The 17,716-nt window shown below is 42.9% G+C and overlaps 1 protein-coding gene across 2 annotated transcripts in view; it reads left to right on the plus strand.

Moving 5' to 3' along the window:
* NUP214 (nucleoporin 214) overlaps positions 1 to 17,716 on the plus strand; it is an 88,554-nt gene that overhangs the window by 16,428 nt on the left and 54,410 nt on the right. For both annotated transcript variants that reach the window (XM_040225408.1, XM_040225409.1), the window contains exons 12-21: positions 892 to 1,351; positions 2,493 to 2,668; positions 5,097 to 5,191; positions 9,435 to 9,521; positions 9,729 to 9,878; positions 11,545 to 11,703; positions 13,530 to 13,633; positions 15,554 to 15,736; positions 16,682 to 16,767; positions 16,867 to 16,950. In XM_040225408.1, the coding sequence (XP_040081342.1) occupies positions 892 to 1,351; positions 2,493 to 2,668; positions 5,097 to 5,191; positions 9,435 to 9,521; positions 9,729 to 9,878; positions 11,545 to 11,703; positions 13,530 to 13,633; positions 15,554 to 15,736; positions 16,682 to 16,767; positions 16,867 to 16,950 (1,584 nt within the window). The remainder of the gene's footprint in view (positions 1 to 891; positions 1,352 to 2,492; positions 2,669 to 5,096; positions 5,192 to 9,434; positions 9,522 to 9,728; positions 9,879 to 11,544; positions 11,704 to 13,529; positions 13,634 to 15,553; positions 15,737 to 16,681; positions 16,768 to 16,866; positions 16,951 to 17,716) is intronic.

Here is a 17,716-nt window from a genome sequence, read left to right on the forward strand (position 1 = left end):
AATCTCAATTTTTATTTAAAAAATAAAACATATTACTTGTCATTTGCTGCAGATTTTTTTTCAGTATTCCTTTTGGTTGTGCTCCGACGGTAAAGCGTCTGTCTACAATGTGGGAGACCTGGGTTTGAGCCCTGGGTTGGGAAGATCCCCTGGAGAAGGAAATGGCAATCCACTCCAGTACTGTTGCCTGGAAAATCCCATGGACAGAGGAGCCTGGTACGCTACAGTCTATGGGGTCACAAAAAGTTGGATATGACTGAGCGACTTCCCTTCACTTTGGTTGTTGCCAGTTTTTGTACTTGGTCAAATCTTTATCTTTTGTGATTTTGGGGGTCACTTTTAGGTTTATCCTAAAAATCCAAAAATTTATCCTAAAAGTCCAAGGTTGTTAGACACTTGGACTTAATTCACTTTTTGCCACCTTTGTTTTGAGATACAGTTATATATATCCTTTTGTATATCTCAAAACAAAGGAGATATATCTTTGATTAAACTGGAGTTGTTTTAGTGACTATTAAGAGGCGTAGGTCTGAGTTAAAGTTTTTTCCTGATAATAAAATATTGCAGAATGACTTACTTTTCACTGTGACATCGAGAAGTGTGTTTTTTTAATATTACTCAAGTTGGTGTTTATGAAGTCCTGTTAGTCTAATGTCTTTCTGCATTTTCTTTTTCCTTCAAAGTTTTAGATATCTTGCCATATGGAATGTTTGCTCTGGAAAGTTCAACATCAGCTCTCATTTCTTCTCCCCACAACTTCTGGAATGAGGACCAATTATTTCTGGCCTCATTCTTCCACCAGCCCTTTTCCATTTGCTTCCTGTGATGTGGACCTCCACCGTCATGGCGTTAACTTGTCTCTTCCTTTTTCCTCCATGTGTTTCATTGCAGGAAGTATTCCTACTACCCCCACCTCCCCGCAGGCCCCGCAGAAGCTTGATGTGCCAGCTGCCGCGGCGCCTGCCTCTGTTCTGCCTTCATCACAGGCTGCCCCCACCTCCACCTTCTCTCTGCCTTCTGCTGTGTTCTCCTTTGGTTCTTCATCTTTGAAGTCCTCTGGTTCTGTCCCTGGGGAGGCTCCTCCAAGTTCCAGTGGCTCTGACGGTGCCAAAGCAGCCCTGGCCTCTGGCGCGCCGCCCTTCTCTTTTGCTCCTCCTTCTCAAGCCTCCCTCGCGCCCACGCCTGTGGCCTCTCCCATGACCCCCTCAGCTGCTTCATTCTCCTTTGGATCATCGGGTTTTAAGCCTACCCTGGAAAGCACGCCAATGCCAAGCATGTCAGCTCCAAATATGGGAATGAAGCCCACCTTCCCGCCGTCAGCTCCTGCAGTCAAGGTCAACCTTAGCGAAAAGTAAGTAACACTTCAAGTGTGACAGGTAGAGATATCGCTTGTTTTTCACTTACATGTGGGATCTTAGTTCTCTGACCAGGGATCTAAGTTCCCCACATTGGAAGGCAGATTCTTAACCACTGGACCACCAGGGAAGCCCTACATGTATCTTATTTTTTCACTTCTGTACCTGCTTGTTTTGTTCTCACCACCAGAATATAAGCCTTTTGAGAGAAGTATCCCTTATACCTGTACCCTTTCGCATAATTGCCATTGAGTGTAAATACTACCAGCTTCCCCCTCCACTTTTCTGTGTCTTCCCTTGTTACTGTGGAGGGGATGCTGGCCACTGTCATTATTGATACTAAATTGTCATGCAGCCGCTTCATTATGAAGATTGCCTAGTATTCCACTGTGTAACACCGTGATTTATTTCACTAGTCATCTGATGTACACTTATACTGTTTACAGACATTTGCTCTTTTAGGTGAAACTCACTTCCCCTTCCTAGTAGACCATCAGCATCCCAAAGATAGTAACCCGCTCTCCTCTTCCATTCTCCTTCCCCAGAGATGATCATCCCACGAGTCCTCAGTAATTTCCAGGACAAAGGGAGGGTACTAAACTCTCCGAAGTCCATGGAGTCCCACCTTCTTTTTTCACTCAGCCTGATAGGCTAGACAGTAAATGTTTTATATCATGGTAAACTTAGTTTTGTCATCATGTTAAGTAAGTATTTGATATTTTCATTCCAAATAAGCAGATGATTAGTGTTTCCATGTAGCCTTCACCTTTTGTAAGAAATAGCTAAACATTTGCACATTTGGACTTCCCTGGTGGCTCAAATGGTAAAGTGTCTGTCTGCAATGCAGGAGACCTGGGTTTGATCCCTGGGTCGGGAAGCTCCCCTGGAGAAGGAAATGGCAATCCACTCCAGTACTATTGCCTGGAAAATCCCATGGACAGAGGAGTCTGGTAGGCTACCATCCATGGGGTCGCAAAGAGTCTGACACGACTGAGCAACTTCACTTTCCTTTCACTTTCCTTGCACTTCCTAAAGGCAGAAGAGTCTAGGAAGTTACCTTTTGATGATCACTCATGACTGTTGCGAACAATCCCACAGCAGCAGGCTGTTCTGACCCACTTGGGCTGCCGTTTTCAGGTTCACGGCTGCAGCCACCTCGGCTCCTGTTCACAGCTCACAGAGCACAGCCTCGATGCTGCCCTTCTCCTCGGCCTCCAAGCCGGCTTCCTCTGGACCTCTCAGCCACCCCGCGCCCCTCTCGGCATCATCCAGTTCCTTGCCATCCAAGTCCTCGGTCACTCCATCGGCATCAGGTATGATTTTAAGCAAACAGCTTCAAAGCTCAGTCCTGAATTCCCAGATTAGCATTTCTCCAAGTTATTTAAAAATCCTAGCCAACATAGCTGGACTGGATTCCTTTTTCTTGCTTCCTGTAACTCACACTGAAGTCCAGTGGCTTTTGTACTCGGTTTGGAAAGATTCATAATGGCTTCAGTGCTTGTCTCTGTCTTTTGGGGCATTTATCTTCACGTAGAGCTTGCTCTCCATGCAGGTCAGTCACCAAGTAAGTCTTGGAGACACATAGACGATAAGGAACCTGCGGAGGCTTTCTGCATATTTCCTCTGGTGACTGCCCTGGATTTTCACACTCAGCCCTACCTTAAGCAGATTTTTAAAATAAAGGTCATGATAATGGTTATCTCCAGGTTGAAGGGCATTATACAGCTCCATGAGCAAATGCACCCAGCCCATCTTTCTCTTCCTTCAGCCCTCAGAGGCTGAGGCCTCTCTTGCAGCAGAGCACAGGCTCTAGGGCACGCAGGCGTCAGTGGTTGCAGCACATGGGCTTGGAAGTTGTGGCACACGGACTTAGTTGCTCCACAGCATCTGGAATCTTCCCGGACCAGAAATTGAGCTCTTGTCCCCTGCATTGGCAAGTGGATTCTGAACCACTGCGCCACCAGGGAAGTCCTGTGTCTTTCTTTTTTAATGTAAATTTTTTCTAAAACATTTGAAAGTTAATCACAGATATGAAATACTTCACCCCTAAGAACTTCAGTGTCTCTCTCCTAAAAACAAGGGCACTCAATACACTATCACACTAAAGAAATTTAACAGTAATTCAGCCTGTAGCCCAATTCCCATTTCCAGTGTTGTTCCTGTAATGTTCCTACAGCTTTGTTTTCCCCTTTTGTTTTTCTAGAAGCCACTCAAGGACTACACATTATGTTCCGATTCTGTCTCATTGGTCTCAAGCAGTCTTTTACTGTTTTTGTCTTCCTCAGCATTAACATTGGTGAGATCAGACCAGTAGTTTTGTGGACTGTCCTTCAATTTGGACTTGAGAGTTTCCACACAGTGAAATTTACATGACACATTTTGAGCAGTGATACCACGTGGTAGATGTGTGTGCCACATCCCGTGATTTCCTTCTGTCCTGACGTAAGCGACATCATTTTGCTCACAGTTGTGGTAGCGTCTATCAGATATGTCTCTGTTTTTAAGTTAGTTGTTTGCTCATGCCAGTGATAATACCCAGCCAGATGTACCTGCATAGCCATTTGGTGTTTGAGTGTCAGGAATAATTTTATCTTGGTAGATCCTGAGCAAGCATTGAACTGTATAAATTCCTGAAATCTTCTCTCTTAGCTGCTGATCAAGGACTGCCTTGTAGCATTTGTCAAAGTCACCTCATTCTGGGACTTTTCACCAGATTCTGGAAAGTACCTGTCTATGACCTAAAGAGTTAACAAGCCTTTTGTCTTTTCACATCTCTTTATAGTTTAGGGTAGAAGAAGTGTACCACACCGCACACACTTTCTCCCTGTCTGCTGCTCACCACCCACGTCTCCCTACCGCCATTGCTCTTATTTAATTCTTATCAGTTTGGTGGCTCCTGGATCATTGGATTGTACTCTAGACCCACTAGGGGAGTCCCCTCTCTCACTGTTTAATCTGGTTCTCTTGCAATGGGGCTTGGATACAAGTTTTTGGTATATTTGTTTTTAAAACGCTCCTACTGCTAAGTCACTTCAGTCGTGTCTGACTCTGTGCGACCCCATAGATGGCAGCCCACCAGGCTCCCCTGTCCCTGGGATTCTCCAGGCAAGAACACTGGAGTGGGTTGCCATTTCCTTCTCCAATGCATGAAAGTAAAAAGTGAAAGTGAAGTCACTCAGTTGTGTCTGACCCTCAGCGACCCCATGGACTGCAGCCTTCCAGGCTCCTCTATCCATGGGGTTTTCCAGGCAAGAGTACTGGAGTAGGGTGCCATTGCCTTCTCTGTTAAAAGCTCCTAGGTGATTCTCATGTGCAACAGACTTGTCCTAGAGGATTCCAGGAGGGTCCCGAAGGCCCTGTGAGTTCTTCCTAGGTGATGAGAATTGTTGTTTTCATGGTCTTTAAACTTTGTCCCCAGTTCCCAGAGGTCATCAGGCACCTCTGTGAGGATTAGGGATGGGCTGAGTGGTCTGCCTCCTGGGCCTGGACACCAGTGCACATACCTGTTACCAGAGACACTCCAGTTTACCTGCTTTACAAGGGAGCTTCCTGTTTTAAAATGTTATATGTGTTTTTTAGGTATTTGGAAACCGTGGATGTCTCTTTTGGTAACCAAGATCATAAATGGAGGCCAGGGACAGTGAAAAACTTATTTTATTAGATTTGAGGAAAGGATATTCATTCTGAAAGAAGTAATGGGAATGAATACTGTTTGTTTTGACTGACCTCTTGTTCTTACAGGGCGAGCTGCTCAGGGCAGTCCAAGTCCGGTGCCCTCAGTGGTCCAGAAATCACCTAGGATAACCCCTCCAGTGACTAAGTCAGGCTCTCCTCAGGTATGTTTAAACTCAGCCTGCAACACTGTGTTTATTAATTTACTGCCCCAGACATAGATGTTTATAAAGTGAGGTGTTTTTTTTGTTTTAGAATTCACACCTTTGCAAAAGTATTTCGGACTATGTGATAGGAAGTACCAAAGTGGGAGCTGTGAATGTTTGTAATGTCTGCTCATAAAAGCCATTTAACGCAACCCTAGAATCTTAGGGTTGTTTTCTCTGCTGATTCCTGAGCTTATCCATGCTATGTTCCATTTGTGGAATCCTATTCATTTCTGAAGACTGTAGTATACCACCTGATCTTTTTCTGTTATTCCCAAAGTAATCAAGAAATCTCCCACTGCCCTCTTTTTTTTCTGCCTTTCCATTACGACTTGGTTTATTTAATTTTTTACTAACATAGAGTACACACAGTGGGAAGGAGGATACAGGTGACACATATCCACCTGGGTGAATTGTCACCACCTGAGTTCAGTTCAGTTACTCAGTCGTGTCCGACTCTTTGCAACCCCATGAATCGCAGCACACCAGGCCTCCCTGTTCATCACCATCTCCCGGAGTTCACTCAGACTCACATCCATCGAGTCCGTGATGCCATCCAGCCATCTCATCCTCGGTCGTCCCCTTCTCCTCCTGCCCCCAATCACTCCCAGCATCAGAGTCTTCTCCAATGAGTCAACTCTTCGCATGAGGTGGCCAAAGTACTGGAGTTTCAGCTTTAGCATCATTCCTTCCAAAGAAATCCCAGGGTTGATCTCCTTCAGAATGGACTGGTTGGATCTCCTTGCAGTCCAAGGGACTCTCGAGTCTTCTCCAACACCACATTTCAAAAGCATCAATTCTTCGGCGCTCAGCCTTCTTCACAGTCCAACTCTCACATCCAAACATGACCACAGGAGAAACCATAGCCTTGACTAGACGGACCTTAGTTGGCAAAGTAATGTCTCTGCTTTTGAATATGCTATCTAGGTTGGTCATAACTTTTCTTCCAAAGAGTAAGCGTCTTTTAATTTCATGGCTGCAATCACCATCTGTAGTGATTTTGGAGCCCAAAAAAAGAAAGTCTGACACTGTTTCCCCATCTATTTCCCATGAAGTGATGGGACCGGATGCCATGATCTTCGTTTTCTGAATGTTGAGCTTTAAGCCAACTTTTTCACTCTCCACTTTCACTTTCATCAAGAGGCTTTTTAGTTCCTCTTCACTTTCTGCCATAATGGTGGTGTCATCTGCATATCTGAGGTTATTGATATTTCTCCCGGCAATCTTGATTCCAGCTTGTGTTTCTTCCAGTCCAGTGTTTCTCATGATGTACTCTGCATAGAAGTTAAATAAGCAGGGTGACAATATACAGCCTTGACGTACTCCTTTTCCCATTTGGAACCAGTCTGTTGTTCCATGTCCAGTTCTAACTGTTGCTTCCTGACCTGCATACAGATTTCTCAAGAGACAGGTTAGGTGATCTGGTATTCCCATCTCTTTCAGAATTTTCCACAGTTTATTGTGATCCACACAGTCAAAGGCTTTGGCATAGTCAATAAAGCAGAAATAGATGTTTTTCTGGAACTCTCTTGCTTTTTCAATGATCCAGCGGATGTTGGCAATTTGATCTCTGGTTCCTCTGCCTTTTCTAAAACCAGCTTGAACATCAGGGAGTTCACAGTTCACATATTGCTGAAGCCTGGCTTGGAGAATTTTGAGCATTACTTTTGTGAGATGAGTGCAATTGTGCGGTAGTTTGAGCATTCTTTTGCATTTCCTTTCTTTGGAATTGGAATGAAAACTGACCTTTTCCAGTCCGGTGGCCACTGCTGAGTTTTCCAAATTTGCTGGCATACACCTTGGTAACCAACGCCCAGAACAAGAAACAGACCATACTGGAGTCCCTGAGTCCCCCCTCCTGTGAGCCCTTCTAGACATTACCCTTGCCAAAGGGGTCTCACTGTCATGATTTCTAATAGCATAGCTTAGTTTAGCCTGTGAGTATAAAATGGAATGATACAGTATACATTCTTGTATCTGGCTGTTTGGCTCAGTGTTATGTATGTGAGGTTTTTCCGTGTCGTTGCTGTCTGGAATTCACTGGGCGACTATTACTACAAGTTTCATCCCACCCTTGACAGACATTTGAGTAGTTTCCAGGTTGAAGTCATTGTGAATCATGTTGTTACAACCACACCAGTTGACGTCTTTGGGTGAATATGTGTATGCATTTCTAGGAGTGGAATTGTTAGGTCATAGAATATGCATATATTTCCTTTTTAGTACATTCCCACCAGGCGTATTTGAGTTCAGCTGCACATCCTCACTAGTCTTGTAGTTTACATTTTTATTGTTGTTGTATTTTGTGGTTTTAATTAATATTTCACAGATGACTAGTAAAATTGAGCTTTTTTTCATCTGACTATCTTCTTTTCAGTGGTGTCTGTACGAGTCTTACACCTATTTTTCCATTGGGTTGTTTTTTTCTTATTGACTTGTAAGAGTTCATTCCTTATTGGACATGCATATGCATGTATAAACACATATGTATAATGCAGATACTTTCTCAGTCTCTGAATTGCCTTTACCTTCCCTTGAGGTGTCTTTTGATGACAAGTGCTTACTTTTAATGTAATTTAATTATTTTTTTAAGATGAGTACTTTTTGTGTTCTGTTTTGAAAATAATTTCAAAATTATTCCAAGGTCAAAAAGATATTTTCCTAAAAGTTTTATTATTTTACTGTTCATATTAGATCTACAGTCTATCATCTCAGTTTATTTTTATAGTTTAAAGAGAATTTTCTGTCCATTTCCCACTTGATTATTTGAGTGCCCTGAGAACAGGAGTCGTGTCTTTTCCTTCTGTCTCTCTCCCAGTCTGCTTCCTTCCCCGCCCCAGCACATACCTGTACAGGCTTCCCAGTAAAGGCCCAGTTTTCAGCTGTAGCTTTTGGCAAACACGTGACTCATGGCATTTATTAAATAAAGCTGTTCTACTGAATGCTTAGGCGATCTAAAAACTCTTCTGTATGTTCATTGCTGTAGGTAACAAATCACTTGAACATCCTCTCAAGTTATAACATGTCTAAAGCAGAATTCTTTTTTTTTCCCATTGTTTATTTATTTGGTTGTGCTGGGTCTTAGTTGCAGCATGTGAACTCTTAAGTTGGGGCTTGTGGGATCTAACTCTCTGACCAGGGATCAAACCCAGGCCCCCTGCATTGGGAGCACAGAGTCTTCGCCACTGGACCACCAGGGAAGCCCCAAAGCAGAATTCTTGATCTGTATTTTCTGGGAACCTGTCCTGTTCTGGTAGTCCCATCTCGAAAAGCACTCAGCTGGCAGTTTGCTCCAGCCCCTGCTCTGGAAGTCATCCTGGACTCTTCCCTGTAGTAGCACCTGCCCTGGTCCATGCTAGCAGAGGTCTTGCCAGCTTTGCTCTGCGATGTGTTATTTGTCATAAATCCACATCTCTGTCCCTGCTGATACCGAATTTCAGGCCATTATCATCTCTATCCTCAGTAGCCTCCTGGCCGCTCTGTTTCTGCTCCTGCCTGTCACTGTCATCCTTGCTCTGTTGAATAGCAGGAGGACTCTTCTAATATCATAAATCAAAGGATAGTTTCAACTCTCCTAAAACTCCACTAGTAGTTTACCAACACAGAATAAAATCCAGACTCCTTGGTATAGTCTTACATGACCTCCCTCTGCCTGCCCCCGACTCCCTGCCTGACTTCATTTGCCCACATTCACTTTTGCCAAAGTCTTTTCTGCACTTGATTTTCTTGCTGTCTGGAGGTGCTTACCTAAACTTGCCATCGCTTTCTCCCTTACTTCATATCTCAGTACAGAGACAATGCTCAGTGAAAGCTTTTGGGCCATCTCATCTGAAGCAGTGTTTTCATTTTTATTCTCTCTATATGTGCCTGTTCATTTTTTTCACATCACTTATCACTTGCTGCAAATTACTTAAGATTTGTTTACTTCTTATTCTGTCTTGTCCCAGTGGAAGGTGAGTTCCGTGAGAGTAGGGACCTTATCTGCCTTGTTTACCTCCATCTCCACTGTCTAGAACATGCCTTATACCAAGACAGTACCCAGCAAATATGGGTTCAAAAGACTGAATGGTGGAACAGTAACGGTATTGTGAGAGTGCTATACCTGTGACAGACACTGAGCCACCTACTCCAGGAAGCCATTGCTTGTAACATCTTGCTTGGGGTATGGGGTGCATTTTTAAACCTTTGCCTTTCATTTCAGCCAAAATCACTTCAGCCTCCTGTTACAGAAAAGCAGGGACACCAGTGGAAAGAGTCAGATCCTGTGATGGCTGGAATTGGGGAGGAGGTAAATCTGTTCCTGCAGATTTTTCCCAGAAATAGCTCTGATAGTGAGACTTGAATGGCTCTGGGTGCTGACTTCTATGTGACTATTTTATTCTGGCATTGAGCCTTGGCGTGTCCTGGGAGTCTGTGCTATTAGAGGGCCCAGAAGCCGTGACAGGCCTGCCACACCATTCAGACTGAGTCGTCTCCTCATTTGTGGCCTTGACAGATCGCTCACTTTCAGAAGGAGCTGGAAGAGTTGAAAGCCCGAACGTCCAAAGCCTGTTTCCAGGTGGGCACATCTGAGGAGATGAAGATGCTGCGAACAGAATCAGATGACCTACACGCCTTTCTCTTGGAGATTAAAGAGACCACAGAGGTTTGTGTTTTTGATACTCTTCCTAAGTTAGACATTGTCATCCTGATACTCCATGGGCATATATATTTTCTCTCTTAAAGGACCACTGGTAGTGTTTTTTATGTGGATGAGTGGTTTACCCAGGAATGCCTGACTTCAAACCCTACCTTTTGTTTTAGTCGTGTCCGACTCTTTGTGACCCTGTGGACTTTGGTCCATGTGATTTTGCATGGATATTGAACAATAAACTGTGTGACATTGTGCAAGTTATTCTAGCAGCTCTATGTTTTAGTTTTTTCATGTGGAAAATGCAATAATAAGTACTTTGTATCCCATTGGCACAAGGCATTCCATTAAAGTTTATTCTAGTTGTTAGTTTAGTTTAGGTATATTTGAAAGTTTACTAGCTTTTTTTCTTGGTATAAAAGCAAACTTTAATGAAGATATTGTGGGTCATTTACAGGAGAAAACTTACTGTCTTTTATAGTCAATTGTTAGGTTATAAAGTGTTAAGTTTAAGAAAAAAGCAGGATACTCAAGAGCATACACAATATAAAATAACAAATGTTTGCTGTTCACTGTATTATTTACTGTGTTACTTTTTTTTTTTGGCTGTGCAAGGTCTTAGTTGTGGCATGTGGGATCTAGTTCCCCAATCAGGGATCAAACCCAGGCCCCAGCATTGAGAGCTCTTGGCCACTAGACCGCCAGTGGAGACCCCTGTGTTTCTATTATTACTCTTTACTATGTGCCAGGTGTCTCAATATTATCTCAATGAATCTTCACAGCTTTTCTGTGTGGTAGGCACTATTATTCTTTCTGTTTTGCAAGAACAGGAAACCTAGGCTTAGAGAGATGAAGTGCTTTCCCAAAGTCACCCAGTTACTGAGTGATAGTGCCAGGATCCCAATTCAGACTGCCTGACTCCAGAGTTCTTGTCTTAAATATCATGCTTGGAAACAGGAAAGTTCTCAAGGGTGGGGGAAGGATAAATTGGGAATTTGGGATTAAGAGATACACACTCTGTATATCAAATAGATAGACCACAAGGACCCACCATATAGCACAGGGACCTGTATTCAATATCTTGTATTAATAATAACCCATAATGGAAGAAAATCTGAAAAAGAATTATATGTGTGTATGTATATGTATGTAAAACTGAATCACTTTGCTGTACATTTGAAACATTTTAAATCAACTATACTTCAATAAAAATTTTAAAAGTTAAAAAAAAGAGGAGAATTCTCCAAGGTTTTAGCAGTGATCATCTTTATTTATTCATTTCTTTATTCTTTATTTTTCAACTACACCCTGCAACATGCGGGATCTTAGTTCCCTGACCAGGGATTGAACCCACACCCTTGGCAGTGAAAACACCAAGGTCCTTCCTTACCACTGAACTGCCAGAGAAATCCCAGTGATCATCTTTAGACGGAAGGATTACCAGTATTTTTATTTTTATTTCCTCAGTTTCTGATCTTTAAAGTTGTATTTTTTTAATGATAAAGGAAAAAACAAAAAAATTAACGTTAGTATCTTTCTTTCCAAGCAGTGAAATCACTTTAGGCTCTGTTCAGATGTTCATCTTGTTAAATATTTGAGAAGCACCACCTTGATCTAGCAAGAAAGGTTTATTTCTCAGAAATACCACTTTTGTATCAGCCCATCCTTGTACCTTTTCTAGTCTCTTCATGGAGATATAAGTACCCTGAAGACAACTTTACTGGAGGGCTTTGCTGGTGTCGAAGAAGCCAGAGAACAGAATGAGAGGAACCGTGACTCTGCGTATCTGCACTTGCTCTACAAGAGGCCGCTGGACCCCAGGAGTGAAGCTCAACTCCAGGTAGGAGAACCTCACCAGAGCTGCCAAAAACAGACACCTAGACGGACACACTCCTCTGGAAGGTCCGGGTTTGCAGGACTGCCCAGACAGAGTTGTTCATTTCCTCTGAGTGCTAACCCACTTCATGTATACCTCCTTGACTACAACAAAGAAAACAGCACTTTCCCCCTTGAGGTTTTTTGGATCATCAAAAACATAATTTTTAATTAAATCTTAAGCTGAAACTCCAGTACTTTGGCCACCTCATGCGAAGAGTTGACTCACTGGAAAAGACTCTGATGCTGGGAGGGATTAGGGGCAGGAGGAGAAGGGGATGACAGAGGATGAGATGGCTGGATGGCATCGCTGACTCGATGGACATGAGTCTGAGTGAACTCCTGGAGTTGGTGATGGACAGGGAGGCCTGGCGTGCTGCGATTCATGGGGTCGCAAAGAGTCGGACACAACTGAGCGACTGAACTGAACTGAACTGAAGCTTGGTAGAAAGTAGCTGTTGAAAAAGATATATTTAGAAATCAAATCAGGAATAATAATAATTATTAATGTAACAGCTATTTACTGGCCTTAAAAGAAAAGGTGTTGTTTTCCTGGTAAACAAGGTTGGGAGGGCATTCAGAAGAAACAGCATGAGTTCATGCAGAGATACAGTCACATTTGAAGTGTCCGCAGTAAAGGGCCTCCCTGTAGTCACAGAGTACTGAGTTGAAATTTGTATTTGATGCTAAGGTTACTGCTGCTTCCTAGAATCAGCCCGACTCTCTTTTAAGTGACATTGTCATCTTCAGTTAGGGCACATACCCTTGCCCAAGAATAATTTTGAAAATACAGTTAAACACAATAAGATCTTGGTGAAGTCACTCAGTCGTGTCCGACTCTGTGCGACCCCATGGACTGCAGCCCACCAGGCTCCTCCATCCATTGGATTCTCCAGGCAAGATCTTGGTACAGATGTGGAAGTATTTCCCGATGTATAGCACTTCATCTTCATTTGTATACACATTTAATGGAATGCTTCATTTTCATTAGTAGAATGCTCTATTTTAATTTTTGAGAGTTAAGTTATGGCGCCGTAAAGGTTAACACTAGATCAGAATTTAAAGAAAATTATTGAAGGCCTAAAATGAATTAATAGGTAAGACTTTTAATAATGGAAAATTCCATTTCTAGTACTGATACTATTCTTTGTTTTTGAGAAATGACTTTTCCCCCGCTGGTGAGATGACTTATGTGTTCTATTCTGTGAATAGATAGGTGCAGAATTATTTTCAGTGCTGTTTTGTAGGATAATTTTGTCTGTATTACAGTTAATTTCATGGGTGGGAGAGCAAAATCTAAATGGGTGTACTGTTGGAGTAGCAGAGTACAGTGGAAAATTCCTAGGCCACGTGGAGATACTTTATAAGAGCTGAAAAATGAGAACTAAGCCAGAACATCGGTTCCCTAGAGGCCCTGGGCCGACACACCCTTTCTGTTTCCCTTTTCTTAACACTATCTCTCTGTCACACACTTTAAAAGGTTGGGTTTCTCTAACATTCTAATGATTATTTGTTGTTATTTAGTTGCTAAGTTGTGTCTGACTCTTTTGTGACCCCATGGACTGTAGCCCACCAGACTCCTCTGTCCATGGGATTTTCCAGGCAAGAATGATGGAGTGGGTTGCCATTTCCTTCTCCATCTAATGATTATATTAAAACCTGTTTTGTTTTCCTTATTCCTTGTGGTTCTCAGTGTAAAAAGACTTCAAAGTCATTTTAACTGTTTTGAGACACATTCCTGCAAACTACTAGAAAACCGAGTCACTTTGCCCTTTCATTTTTCTCTTGTAGGAAATCCGGCGCCTTCATCAGTATGTGAAGTTTGCAGTCCAAGATGTGAATGATGTTCTAGACTTGGAGTGGGATCGGCATCTGGAACAAAAGAAGAAACAAAAGTGAGCGCAATCTCTCACCCACCGTCTTGATGGTGCTGTGGCCTTTTAAAAAGATCATCTAGGAAGCTTTCTGAAAACCCTACACAGGTTCTTTCTCTTTGACACAGTCATTATACATCAAGAAATTCTATGGAATAATAACATTGCTCACAATAATACATAAAAGAATTTACAGCACGGTTTATGACAGTGAAAAATTGGATTCAGCCTAGTTATGCAAAAGTTAAGAGTAGCTAAATCTGACCACATTTTTCTCTTAAACAAAGTACTGTGTAACCGTTGAATCTCATATTCTCAAATAAATCATGTTAAATATCTTTCCTGTTTTACGTGAAATGTACAAAATATATCTGTGTAACTGTAATTATTAGGTACAGCATATAAGAAATGAAAAAGTTAAGACATGAAGTCATACTAGATGACCTCAGTGTGGAAGTCTAATGTAAAAAAAAAGGCTGGTAATAAGTCTATCAGAATACTCACTCACAGCTGCAAGATGGGATTCAGAGGGGTTTTTCTTTTACACTTTCCTGTATATTCCAGATTTTCTTTTGAAGGAAACATTGCTAATTAGTTTGGATAACTAAAAGGATGAGAGGAATGATAACGGAGAGGAAAACCTTCTCTTGTGATCTTCTGTCCATGGATGTTTGGTTTGATGCCTTTGTTTTCCAGAAGGAATAGAATGCAGTACATTGTGAAAGCAATAAGATGATGTGAAAAACAGGTCAGCCCTCCAAATGCTAGATTTCTGAAACACCTACACTTGATCAGTGTGATTAGCCTTGTAAGGAAATAAACCAGGAAATGATCTGTTTATTTGTTTACAAAACTGTGAGGTCACAGACTTAAGTAGGGCAGCCTGAGTGTTGTGTCAGGGGCAGGGGTGGAATGTGTTTAAAATTCCGTAAACAGAATTTAATACATGATATTGTACAGCGTGGAGAAAGGCTTTGTCCCTAACCTGAGGAACCTCAGAGCATAGATGTGTTAAGACAGAGGTGAAAATTGATCTTCCCAACACTGGCAGGGGCAGATTCTGTGGCCTGGAGCCCTTGTCCCTGGGGCAGCTGGGCCCCTTTAGAAGAGGTTTCAGAGTGCACTCCCCTGTTGCTAAATTCATGTTCCTCCCCAAGTGAGAGAATGGCTTGACCTGACAGCATGAACGTTCTGCTCGGCTTGACAGTTGGAATACTCTTGTCTAATTAATACGTTGACTTTTTAAAAAGTGCATGAGGCTAACAAGAAAAGCCAGGCTTTCTTCTCCTTTAAACAGCCCCATGGATTTTCTGTTTATACTTAATGTCCTTTTTTAAGTTTCCTTTCTGCAGAGTTTTGATTCTTAAATCTATACGGTTTGCTGGCACGTCTCTCTTTTAGACCCTTCTCCAAATATTATCTGGAACCCCACTGAAATGCCTTTTAAAAATTTATGTTGAGCTAATGACCTTGTCACCAGAAAGAAAGGGACCATTGTCCTTTTCTCCTTTTAATTCTTTTGGGTAGGGGACCCCCTGCTGCCAAGTCATGTGCTGTCCTCTGTTTCTTGACGGCACTCTGAAGACATGCTTTTTTTTTTAATTAACTAGTTTGTTTTTTGACTATGCTAGGTCTTCATTGCTGCCTACAGGCTGTCTCTAGTTGTGGACAGTGGGAGCTACTTTCTAGTTGTGCTCGGGCTTCTCACTGAGGTGGCTCCTCTTGTAACGGAGCACAGGTTTCGTTGCTCCATGGCACATGGAATCTTCCCGGACCAGGGATCGAACCCTTGTCTCCTGCATTGGCCGGTGGATTCTAAACGACTGGACCACCAAAAAAGTCCCTCTTAGTAACGTCTTGCTGTTTCTTTCCCACTTTCCAGTGGAAATTTCTTTTATTTGAACCGTTCTCATACAGTTCTTTCCTCCTTGGTCTAAACAGGCGCCTGCTTGTGCCAGAACGAGAGACACTGTTTAATACTCTTGCCAACAACCGGGAAATCATCAACCAACAGAGGAAGAGGCTGAATCACCTGGTGGATAGTCTCCAGCAGCTCCGACTTTACAACCAGACCTCCCATTGGAGCCTTCCCTTGGATGTTGCCTCCCAGAGCACCACACACAGGTGTGCAGGAGAACACGTCTGTTAACGCCACGTGCGCTTAGTAAATGAGGTGGGATGAGTGAATAAATACACAGAGCAAAGTGGACTAGTCACAGAGTAGTTGAGATGTGGGTTTGAAAGTGACTCTGCTGTCTTTCATCTTTGTGATTGTGGTCAGATTCCTCACCCTCTCTGATCCTTTTTCCCCCTGCCAAAAACTGGGGCCAACAATAGCCTTCTCAAGTAGCTCAATGGTAAAGAATCCCCCTGCCAATGCAGGAGACCCAGGTTCGATCCCTGAGTCAAGAAGAGCCCCTGAAAAAGGCAGTGGCAACCGACTGCAGTATTCTCGCCTGGACAATCCCATGGGCAGAGGAGCCTGGCAGACTACAGTCTGTGGGATCGTGAAAGAGCTGGGCACGACTAAGCACGCGTGCACGCAGGGAACTAACAATGGGCACCTCATGGGGTTACTGGAGGGTTTAAGTCTTTAAAGTACCTAGCAGTGTGCCTGATGGAAGAGGCCCTCGATAGATAATAGCTGGTACTGTAGTCATAGCATTATTGTTTAATTGAAAATTAGCTGTCAGGATTAGGTTGATCAACTTGTCTGGAAACTCAGATTTGTCATTTTGCAAGTGTGGAGATTTCAAACCCTGCCTTAAACAGTTTACCCATAAAGTTACCAAAGTGGTAACTGCCTTTAGCCTGAATGTATAGATTTTAATTGCCCTTCCTTCTAGAGCCCTACTGGGGTTGTGTTTGCTCTGGGGTGGGATGGGATAATGAGACTGTGATCATTTTCCTTTTGGGTTAATTCATTGTTTGGTCAGATTTTCCATTTCCTTTTCAGGATGCTCTCATCTCTTGCCTTTGTATTTGGGAGGATAATGTACCATCACCATTACCATGAGTCCCAATTTCTCAGGTCATAGCTGGTTCATACGTAACATTGTCCTCTTTCAGTTTTGACAGTGACCTCGAAAGCCTGCGCAATGCTTTGTTGAAAACGACTCTAGAGTCTCACCCCAAACCATTGCCTAAAGTACCAGGTAAATGCATTCTCCCCAGTCTTTAAACTCTGTTTTCTTTCATCTATTGACCTTAAAAACCAAGTTTTATGCATTTATGGGTTCACGAATTTCTTGCAGCTAAACTGTCCCCCGTGAAACAGGCACAACTGAGAAATTTCTTGGCCAAGAGGAAGACCCCCCCAGTGAGATCCACTGCTCCAGGTAGAGGAACCCGGTCCTGAATTTTTAGGATAAACTGTATAGTACATTGTGTGGGAGTAGGATGGGGTTTGTGTGTGTGTGCGTCTGTGTGTGTTTTCCTTTGATTCTTAATGGGAGATAGAGGAAATGTCTCTAGAATCTGTCATCCATCTGAGTATGGGATTAAGAAGAAGCTTATACATAGTCAGCTCGAGGTGGTTGTTCTGGCTTTTACACTGTGTTTTCCGTAGTCCTCAGGTTCTGTGGCAGTGATTGCCAAGGATTTGGGGGGAAGCTGAACTGGTTCCAGGGGTCCTAGCCTTTGCTTTAGCTAGAAAAGCTTTACTCTTCTGATTTGTGTCGGGTTTTGAGTCAGGCTGCATTTGGAAAAAGACATGCTCAGTAGGCATGCGTGACTAGTGGCTACTGTAGTGAGAGATGCAGACATAGAGCGTGCAGGCACTGGCAGTTATGAATGGACTTGCTGAGGGGCTGTGCTGCACACTGACGTGCCTCGAACGCTTCGGTACAGTGCTGTCCGGTAGAACTTCCTGCCGTGGTTGTGATGTTGGATCTGTACTGTCCAATACAGCAGTTAACCAGTGGCCACTGGGTGCTTTAAGGGGGATGGTACAACTTAGAGGTCAAATTTTTCATTTGTTTTTCATCTGAATAACCACACATGGCTGGTGGCTACCAAACTGACATTGCCGCCCAGCAGTAGCCCTAGTACAACGTTTTTTAATTAAAAAATTCTTTTGGCTATGGCTGCCAGGGAAGTCCCCAT

This window comes from Oryx dammah, unplaced genomic scaffold, assembly GCF_014754425.2.
Source record: "Oryx dammah isolate SB20612 unplaced genomic scaffold, SCBI_Odam_1.1 HiC_scaffold_25, whole genome shotgun sequence".
In the NCBI taxonomy this organism is placed as follows: domain Eukaryota; kingdom Metazoa; phylum Chordata; class Mammalia; order Artiodactyla; family Bovidae; genus Oryx; species Oryx dammah.